General features: G+C 39.2%; 1 protein-coding gene across 7 annotated transcripts; it reads right to left on the bottom strand.

Moving 5' to 3' along the window:
• Nucleotides 1-6,290, bottom strand: LOC109040235 (protein D2). Of its 7 annotated transcripts, none has more exons than XM_072298796.1 (6): nucleotides 5,848-6,285; nucleotides 4,835-5,040; nucleotides 3,979-4,151; nucleotides 3,464-3,601; nucleotides 2,475-2,550; nucleotides 1-619 (listed from the first exon to the last, which is right to left on the bottom strand). In XM_072298796.1, the coding sequence occupies exons 3-6, from the start codon at nucleotides 4,073-4,075 to the stop codon at nucleotides 70-72; spliced, it is 861 nt and encodes a 286-aa protein (XP_072154897.1). In that variant the 5' UTR covers nucleotides 4,076-4,151; nucleotides 4,835-5,040; nucleotides 5,848-6,285; the 3' UTR covers nucleotides 1-69. The 7 variants fall into 7 exon arrangements, with proteins under 7 accessions (XP_072154897.1, XP_072154898.1, XP_018911616.2 ...); XM_072298797.1 differs by having other exon boundaries at nucleotides 4,835-4,942; XM_019056071.2 differs by having other exon boundaries at nucleotides 3,979-4,105; nucleotides 4,835-4,942; nucleotides 5,848-6,284.
• Between the last annotated feature and the right edge of the window lie 4,489 nt (nucleotides 6,291-10,779).

Below are 10,779 nucleotides of genomic sequence, written 5' to 3'. Positions count from 1 at the left end.
TCAGCGTGTTACGTAATTTATGGACGCTCCTTTATAATCTTACAGCACGCAGTGTGCAAAAATTGGATATTAGTAACCCACAGGAACTACGTCAGGAATATCTTCGTATTGTATGAGAGGGCCTGACGGAATTACTGCGGCGGCAGCTGCAGGACTTGACGTCCTCTGTGTCACGGTTGTAGCAGTTCTTGACGTCACGGTTGTAGCAGTGTTTGACGTCACGGTTGTAGCAGTGCTTAACGTTTGATCCGTTTTGGGATTGGCTTTTGTTGAGGTAACCGTTTTTATCCTTTTCCTCCGTGTTTTCGTTGTCGCTACAGTTTTATATGCTGAGGTCGTTACCGATGGCAAAGTTGTTGTCATTTTGTCCTCTACAACTGCGGCTATCGTTGGCGTTGTTGTTATTTGACGTGCTTGTGTTTGTTTTTGTGTTGATTTTGTCACTTTTGCCGCTGACGTTGTTGCTGATGATGTCGTTTTTGTCACTGTTGTTTTGTATACTAAAGCGCGTTTCGGCACTTCTCCAGACATAAAAAAATTGATCGCAACTGGAGGACCAAATTTATATTTTTCTGCGAAATTTTTTGTGCTAAATTTATACCGCAACAGCTCAATGGGCCTGAGAAAGTAAGGAAATGAGAATAGTGCAATCATTGAAATTGTATTCTTTGTAAACTAGGCGTATTTATGCTAAAAGCAACTATAGCTATGAGTGTGTGATCGGGATGTGCTTGTTTGACATGCGTAAGATACAATGTAAAAGTGGGCGTGAATCTTTTTGGGAACATGAAATTTTACCATTTAATCATAAGGAACTAAGCGCCAACTTTATGCGGCACTCATAAGCCGTGGACATGTGACAAAATCGTTATGTACGGGGCTCAAGAGTTAAAGCGGCATCCTTGCGCTCGTCGAGCCCGGTCTTTGTCTCTGACGACACTGGCGCTTTATACTTCCCATTCATTTCTTACGGTCCTCAACGAACAAGCACACTCCTACTTCCCCACCCGTCTCCAGTTCCTTTTGGCAGAAGAACTTCCATTGTAAATAATGAAAATACTGAAAATAACATTAATGCATACATAAAAGCAACTTTCACAACATTCTCCGGCCCTCTACATCCGCAATGCCTCACTGCCACAGTACATTGTCCTCCAACAGTCCGGCCCTTCAGGGTGTTGGTACGCTCTCAATTCATTTAAAACCCCCTGTCACCAGCCCTATCGTATTTCACTGGAAGAGGGTGCCCTTCATTTTCTTCCAGGAGAAACCCAACACTGAACATATAGTCAATAAAGCGAATAAGATGGAAAGCTGATCATTATTTGGATTACATTTTGCAATAAGGAACCACTATTTCTGGCCCATTTTAGAAACAACATACATGCCACTGGTTTTCTCATGCAGATATGTGCTTTTATGGGAGAGCCAGAAAAAGTGGTTCCCTATGCAAAATGTAATCCGTTTGTAAGGCGTGCAAGGTTCATATAGATTTCTCCGTCACCAGGAGACTTGTTTTGTTGTTATGTGAACGAAAAATGAAATCTGCACTCAACAAACACTTACATGACTTGAGAGGAAATCGATTAAGGCATCAATTAAGTTACTCGGAGTAAGAGTCATATTCTATGAGTAACAGATATTCATTGAAAGAGTTCCAAAACTGTCAAATTTGATGACAAGTTTGTGTCCTGTTTGTTAATCATTTGAAAGTGATTGTTGATGTTAAGGATTTACAAACTGATTGCGGTAGACGCACGAGTCGTATCGGCAGTGAGTTGGAATTTCTTAGCTAAACGTGCGTTAAAAATCAGCATAAAGCTGAAAATCTCAATACAAGATGGAAAAATCCTCATATGAGCACAATTATTCCCTTAGAGGAAACTGCCTGAGAAATACTGTTTGTGAAAACTGCCTTGCCAGGGATTATGCGAGCTGTTTCGATAATCGCTCACTAGATGGCGCAAGTTCACTTGCCCAAGTCTCGGCTGATTTTCATGACCTCTCCGAGCTTGGTAGCAGATAATTTAGGAAGCTGTGCTGCACTGCCGTGCTAAGGAAGAACGCCTTATGAGCCTTCAGATGTTGCCAAGTTTCCTCCGATAAAAACCGAAATTACTGGGAAAATTGCGTATCTTTTTTTCCGAAATTTTCAGACAATTTTGTACGCCATTTAATCTACAATATCTGAACATTTCGAGGAAAAATATGCATAAATGTTGTCAAAAACGCATGTTTTATCAAGGGAAATTTGGCAACTCTCGAATGTTCATAGGGCGTTCTTCCTTAGCACGACAAAGTACTGATGCTAGTCCAATTAGACCCGAAGAAACGCGCCTGCAGTTGCCTCCCTGCATGGTTGTAACTAGTGTTGCACCAAACAGCGTATCTCTTTGAAGGAAAATCGTGCTCACATGAGCTTGTTCTCTCTGTATAGAGATTTTCAGCTTTTTGCTGAGAATTTGGATACTTACCGAGCATCTAATACTCTTTCGGTGAAATTTAATATCCCAGGTTGCTTGAATAAAAGAAACACGTAGCGATGCACATCTGAGGGGGAAAAGATCATAATTATAATTTATATACGCTTTTAAAGTGCTATAGCTTAATGTGTAACAAAAAAAGGAACAATGGAGATGTTGCATGTGTGAGGGATTTGCGATTTGACTGTTGTTTCTTATGTAAAAGTTCGCGAGAAACACGATGGTGCCACTGGTTTTCTCTGAAATCATCTCCCAAGCTCAAAAAAAGCTCTCAAAGTGAGGCCAAAATGGAGGGGATATCCCGCCCTACCCTGAGAGTCCACCTCTACATCAAAACAAACTCTCCATGCAAAGATAGGGAGTTAATACATTGACAGGGCTGCAACTTTCTTTGGGGACTCCAAAACTGAAAACACGGCAACCCTGCTAATGTATTTGCTCCCTATCTTTGCATGGAGAGTTTGTTTTGATGTAGAGGTGGACTTTCAGGGTAGGGCGGGATATCCCCTCCATTTTGGCCTCACTTTGAGAGCTTTTTTTGCGCTTGGGAGTTGATCTCAGAGAAAACCAGTGGCACCATCGTGTTTCTCTCGAAACTTTTACGTAAGAGACAGCAGTCAAATCGCTAATCCCTCACACATGCAGCATCTCCATTGAATAAATGAAATAACAAATAAAAATATTTAGGAACTTTCAAGGCTCATTGTCGATCAATCAAATAACTCAGGAATTTCTCTTAGTAGGGACAATCGTGTGGGGATGATTAATTTAGTATGTTCCCGATTCATATCAAACAAGCTACAATTATATTGTTTAAAAAAGTATGTTTTTTTGCATTGTTCCTTGATCAACATTTTCCCGATTCAATATTCTTGCCTTTATTATTTTTATATAATTTTTATGAAATTATCATATTAAGCGATGAAAATTTATCACCGAAAACCCTCTGTGCTTTATTAATGTAAACAGAGAATGCTTACCGTACTCATATTCACCTAAAATTCCTATGTAGTCTGTGAGGTAAAATCCCTGAGTCCACTCCGCTCCAGGAATATTAACCAGTACCCAGTGTTGCCACTCTCGGTGAATTGGATTTTCTCTAGATGGACAATCTGGGTCTATTTTAAGAGAGAAAATGAAGGTTCATATTTGATATTTTGCTCGATATTTTTATAGTGGCTCAAAATCAACAAGGAGTAAAAACATCAGTTTTTCTGGACGAACAGGCAGGCAGAACTTGTTTGAAAATATTTTGAGACGACACTGGCCCCAGAAATGTTTAGTTTTTTTATCTCATGAGAGTCAGTTTACTGCTACTGAATTTTATTCAGAAAGTCTATTTTTCGCATGGGCAACATTAACGCCCAGAATTATTTTTAAATACAAGCATGCCTATGAATAGTATGACGAGTAACATCTTGAAAGAGCAATTGCACGTATTCTTTTTTTCTACTTCAGTTTTAATCTTAATTGCTGATTTATTTTTTCTTCTTACCTGTCATGATAATTGTGTAATAGGACTTTGGATCTGCCGTGTATGAGATTTTCACAGGATCTTCAATTGTGTCCCAACGTGTCATATTATTACCCATTGCCACTTCTCTTTGGTTTTCATATTCAACCTATCCACAAAAAGAACCAGAGAAACTAATTACGTATTCTGCTCACCTATTAAAGAGAAATGTACATTTATGGAACAGCAAGTCTTTTAATTATTATCGCTTTACATCATAATTTAATTTTTAGAGTTTGTAAAAATTGATTAGTATGTTGATTATCTGATCTTGGCGCTTGTGATACTCGTCGTTTCCCTGACAAGGGAACGTAAATCTGTTCCAAGGTTGCAAAATTGACTAAAAAATTTAATTTTTAAGAGTAAATCATTGCGCAATTATTTTACACAATTCTACTGATTTGCGGATGTAGACAGACGAGAAATTAGTGTTTTCAGATAGTAACGCTTTTAGTCAAAATAAAATTCGCGAGTGGAAGTTTTGGAGCGTAGAAATCTAGTTACGTTCTCTTCTGGGAGCCACGACGAACTTAAGCGCATTGGAAAACTATGGTGCATAAGTTGTTTCTAAACTAAGTCAGGAATTGCAGTTGAAAATTGCGAAATAGGGTCCAGTTTTCGTCTAAAATGTTTGCTTGCTTGAGATTCATTTACCGAGTTCTTTATTTTTGTGAACATTGAACCCCGTCCTGGGATTAGACTTAGGTATTAGGTAGGCAGCAAACGATTTTCGCACTCACTCGCACTTTTCTGGTGAACGTTGCTGATCTACGTACCGATCAAGCGTCCCGATAATATTGTAAACAACGACTCATAAAATAAGGAAAACCATGCTTACTTGAAGTATTTTTTTAGGAAATACGTCGATAACATCTGGAACGATGCCGCTGCTTTTTAAAACAGTTTTCATTCGCATTGCTCCCATTTTCATATCGGATGAGGACTCCTTGATAAAGCAATATAACAATGTGATAGGCGCAATGAAGCATGATCCATGAAACAATGAGAACTTCATAAGCGTTTTTATGCCAATGAAATGCGTGCCTGAACGAAATAAATTCGCGAATAAAATAGAGTATGAGTTCTCTACACTGAAAAAAAAAAAAGTTCGGTAAATCCGAACTAGTTAGGATCATATGGAGCCAAGGTTTTGTTCGGTACACACAACCGAATTATTCGGTCTGTTCAACCGAATCGTTCGGTTTGTGCGACCGAACCATAATAAATTCTTACAGTTCGGTTCAGTAGACCGAAAAGTTCGGCTGAGCAGACCGAATAATTCGGTTGTGTGTACCGAACAAAATCGTGGTTCCATATGATCCTAACTAGTTCGGATTTACCGAACTTTTTTTTTTTCAGTGTAATCCAATTACAAGATGTGACTACTCTCGAGAGTTGCAAAAATAATGTGAGAATATCTGAATTACAATCGATAATGATGGAAAAGGATATCGAAGATTTTGGTTTTAAAACTAAATTTTTAGTAATTCGCATATTTTTTGTTAGGAGGGTTTTGATATCCTAAATTGAGCAATATTAAAATCGGGTGGATTCAAAAAATTTTTGCCCCCATTGATGGATATTCAAATTAAAATCGTCAATGTATGCAGCTCATTTGCTTTTTACTGGGCGTACTTAAAAAGCTATGAAACAGAAAAACAGAAATCCCATATTTACGTAATTTTTAGAGACCAAATAATTTCAGCCATTTTCTGAAAATCTCTGAGAAACCCTTGAGTGTCTTCTTTTTTACTTTTTTATAATATTGCTTGATAAAAATGCCCTTAATTTTTAAGCTGCAATCCTCGAAAACTATGTTTCAAAATAATTTTTTTTGAAATAGAGACTTACTTTCGTCGAATCAGTGATCACAGGATGAACTATTCAATAAATAAAAGACACTTTTGTGAGAGCTAATCCTCATTTTTTTTATTCATGTTATCACTATGTTAATAGAAAAAAACTCGGCACAAAAATATCGCGGATGGCCACCCGAAATTCATTTTTAGGGAAATCGAATTTTAATTTTCTTTTAATCTATAAATTAAATACACTTCCAAAGTTTCTCATTGAAATAAAAATTGTCTTTATTCACTCAACCCGTTAATAATCCCATATATTCGTGTTAAGTAGGTTACACCGTGTTCCAATCCGATTTATAACCGTGCCTGTAACAAGCTTTAATTATAAGCACCCGTCTCATGCACAAACTGAAGGCTTCAAAGAGGCTCATCGATGCCATTCCTGCTCTCTTATTGGCCAGCGGTGCAATTTGGGTAATCGATGAGCCCCTTTGAAGCCTCTAGTTCGTGTGTGGGATGGACGCCATAAACGAAGAGAGAGATAGAGAGAGAACATATTAGTGCGGCTTTACGGAGGAAGAACGCCGTATGAAAATTCTAGATCTGCCAAATTTCCCCAGATGTAAAATATATTTTTGTGGAGAGTTACGCATATTTTGCCGTAAAATTTTCAGAACTCTTTTAGTTAATCAGAAACAAAAATGTCTTAAAAATTTGAAGAAAAATCTTTACAATTTTCCTAGTAAATTTGCTTTTTATCAAAGGAAATATGGCAACGTCTGAAGGCTCGTAAGGCGCTCTTCCTTAGCATGACAAAGTAGGTTTGTTTTTTAACGATAACGCTATACGTTGAAAACCCGGAAGTATTAAAACAATTTTTGATAAAGCTCAAATGACTCAAGACGTCTCTAAATTGTGTCAGACTTTCATAGGAGACAGAAGTCTAGCGAGGCTTGACTAGTGACGTAAAGTGTTTTGCAGGAGGTCGTCTTAGGGCCGTTGGGGGCGGGGGAGGAGATGTGCTCATTCTGACAAAATATTTAGCGGTTCTACAGATGCCTGTCAAGCATGGGGAGAGAGTAAAAGAATCTCAAAAAGCACTTGATGTAACTTTAACGTCATTAAAGAGTAAGAGATTATCCATACAGAGTGTCCCAATTAGGTAATGGGTCACTAAACCATGAACGAATTTTGACTTGCGAATATAGTTTTCTGAAGGAAAATGACGCGTATAACACGATGCGAACAAGTAACTCAATTACCAAGAAATGCGCAGTTCAAATCGTTCGACTTATACGCAAATTTAAAACACCCCGGTTTCGCGCCGCACTGAATGATGTCATCCGGCACCAATCAGAGGCGGGCACGGGTTTCCACGACGTCCGTCAAATGTCTATCTACTCTTCGTATATGAGAACAATACTAAAGTCGAAATTATATCTTTTGAATTCAAGACTACAATCTCATTCATATGTTAGCTGCAATAAACAAGCAACAACTCCACATTGAAATACGTTTTATTTTAACATACATCAGAGGAAAATGAGAGAAGATTGCGATATGACTACCGCAGTACATCAACCGCGTCAGTTTCCCGCCATTCGGGTGCGTTTGAAATGTCTTGCAGTTTTAAGATTTTTCAAAAGCGGTTTTCTCCGCGATTTTGGCTCCATGAAAATGCGGAAAAATCATCAAGTGATCTCCTCACATAGTACTTTCAGAATATTTAATAAAATAAACAGGGTTTAGTGATCCATTCGTCTTATAAACATGTGCGTGCATGTACTCGTATACAATACCAATGCGTTCATCTCATCGATATAACGTAAACGCCGTTTTGTGGTATTGAATTTGTTTAGTTGTAGTACCTGAATAATGTACAAATATAAGTACTTTTTTATTTCCCTCTCATTTTTCTCAAATTCGATATTTTCCATGTTATCTAATTTTTTGCGAGACCATGTAGCATCCTGAAAGGATCGCAACAGTGGAATTTGGTGGTTTTGGACAGTCAAAGTGTCCCAGGGTCAATGGACAATAGCTTACAGTTTGATTCTCGATCAAAACAATAATTTTTGGGTTTAAAACTGTATATCCCAAAACTCCTCCCATCAGAGCTGCGGCCCTTTACATTTCTGAAAAATTGCGTATTCCATCATCTCCAACTTCGCGTATAGTTTTGCTCTTCCAGTAATCACATTAAAGTTTTCATCACGTAGTTCTCACCATCATTTTCATTTTTGGGCTTGAATTCAAGATCTTGACTCTCGCACGAGGAGTTTTGGGATTTTTATCAATTTTTGGCTACTTTAAAAAGAGTTTTTACTTACCCTAATTAAAATGTGCTTAATTTAACTACATACCCATCCTTATCTGTGCATGTAAAGAGTCTAGAAATATTGGACGTATGAAACTGTCAATATTAATAGTTTGCCAAACTTAATGACGCCGAATACTGATCAATGATGACCAACAATGCAACGTCATTGAAAATTGTTGGAGTACTTTTGCTTTCTTATAACTCTGCTTCAGGCTTAGTTTCTAATGTTTCTTTCATGAAGCGGAACTATATAATGTGATTTCTGGACGATGTGACTTCCTGAAATAATATCGATGGTCTCTTAAGCTTAATTTTAAATCATTTTGAGGCAAAAGCTGGAGAGACCACGATGGAAAACAAACTTTGCTCACGGCTTCAAGTAGATCTAGCTGGATCACCTCCTGCGTAGCAACAAACTAAAAATACTGATTTAATTTAAAGGCAAAATTTGATTGAAGTGAAAAGTATCATCGGTGAATTATTTAAATCGGAAACGGAACCCATGTTGATTTTTTTAAATTCTCCGCAAAAACTGCCCACAGTTACCAAATGTAGTTGACTGAAAATGAGTAGTGAGTCAAAGAAAGGAGGAAAAGGCAAAAAGAAGGAGTACAAATAAAAAACAACTATTTTTTTTTAAATAACATATAACAATACAGGGTGTTTCAGACCAACCGTACCAGGCCTTTTTCTCGGTTGGTATAGGTCGCACGAAGTCGGAGACCGCGGGGTTGAATAGGGAATTGACCCCAAGGAATCCGAATTTCGTGGTCCCGAAACCCCCCACCCCCCCTTGGGGGGTAAAGGGGGGGTCACGATGCTGAAAGTCACGGTTCCCGACCGAATTGCGGATAGATCGCATCAGAATTGAAAAGCACGGAAAATTTCACGTGGAATTGACCCCTAAAAATCCAAAATCGGACCATCCAAGGCCCAAAAATGACCCCCTAAAGAGGGGAACAGTAACCCCCTCCATAATTTCTCTTTGGTCTCAAAATTGACGTAAATTCTCCAGAAAAAGACGGTTTCCCAGGTAATCGACCTCGAGAAATCCAAATTTCATGGTCCCGAAGCTCCTCTAGCCCCCTTGGGGAGTAAACGGGGGGGGGGGGGCCCAATTTTAAAAATCGGGGCTCCTTTCCGAATCGCAAATTGATTGCATCCAAATTGAGGAGCAGAACACATTTACATCTTAAGTGACTCCTAAGAGTTCTAATTGACCCCCCTGAACGGCAGAAAGTAACCCCCTGAGGAAGGGGGCCTCGCCCCCGCCAAAAATTTCTCAGGATTCCTCTTTGGTCGCAAAATTGACGTCGATTCTCCAGAAAAAGACGGTCTCCCATGTAATCGACCCCGAGGAGCTCAGGGAACATGAAATTTAGAGTCCTCGGGGTCGATTACATGGGAAACCGTCTTTTTCTGGAGAATCGACGTCAATTTTGCGACCAAAGAGGAATCCTGAGAAATTTTTGGCGGGGGCGAGGCCCCCTTCCTCAGGGGGTTACTTTCTGCCGTTCAGGGGGGTCAATTAGAACTCTTAGGAGTCACTTAAGATGTAAATGTGTTCTGCTCCTCAATTTGGATGCAATCAATTTGCGATTCGGAAAGGAGCCCCGATTTTTAAAATTGGGCCCCCCCCGTTTACTCCCCAAGGGGGGCTAGAGGAGCTTCGGGACCATGAAATTTGGATTTCTCGAGGTCGATTACCTGGGAAACCGTCTTTTTCTGGAGAATTTACGTCAATTTTGAGACCAAAGAGAAATTATGGAGGGGGTTACTGTTCCCCTCTTTAGGGGGTCATTTTTGGGCCTTGGATGGTCCGATTTTGGATTTTTAGGGGTCAATTCCACGTGAAATTTTCCGTGCTTTTCAATTCTGATGCGATCTATCCGCAATTCGGTCGGGAACCGTGACTTTCAGCATCGTGACCCCCCCCCTTTACCCCCCAAGGGGGGTGGGGGGGTTTCGGGACCACGAAATTCGGATTCCTTGGGGTCAATTCCCTATTCAACCCTGCGGTCTCCGACTTCGTGACGACCTATACCAACCGAGAAAAAGGCCTGGTACGGGTGTTCTGAAACACCCTGTATAATGAGATTTTAGAATATTGTCATTGTGCAGTTTCCCATAGGACGTCAAAAAGCCCTTGGTCATTCATTGCGCGTGCATGCACTTTAGTTTTGGACAATTCTAGTTACTCCATTACTCTTTTAAAAAATGAGAACATTCTCTCAGCAAATTTTGGAACTACGTATTTCATTTGCAATCTAATCCTCATAACTTATAGCAACATAGTTCACTACCCGAGTAGTACGATGTCAATAATAAACAAAAGTCTCGTAGAAAGTCTCGGCCTGTGACAAAAAGCCAACCAGTATGAGAAAGTAATCAACATTTTGTGTCAATATGAAAAGTAGAACACACTGTTACACAAACTATTTCTTTCGGTTATGTGGACGTGCGATTTTACCCGTGAAGAGTACATTAATTTGGCTGCATTTCTTGCGTGGAACAGACTCTATTCAAACAGTGTTATCGACGGGAGGACATTTTAACATTAGAGAGAAATATGATATTATTGATCATGATTGTCCAAAATAATTAGTCAATGAATCCCTCTGGGACACGCATGATAGAATTGTCCGGCAGTCCAAAACACAA

The sequence above is a fragment of the Bemisia tabaci genome, chromosome 3, assembly GCF_918797505.1.
Source record: "Bemisia tabaci chromosome 3, PGI_BMITA_v3".
In the NCBI taxonomy this organism is placed as follows: domain Eukaryota; kingdom Metazoa; phylum Arthropoda; class Insecta; order Hemiptera; family Aleyrodidae; genus Bemisia; species Bemisia tabaci.
This window is presented reverse-complemented; position numbering and strand designations above follow the sequence as displayed.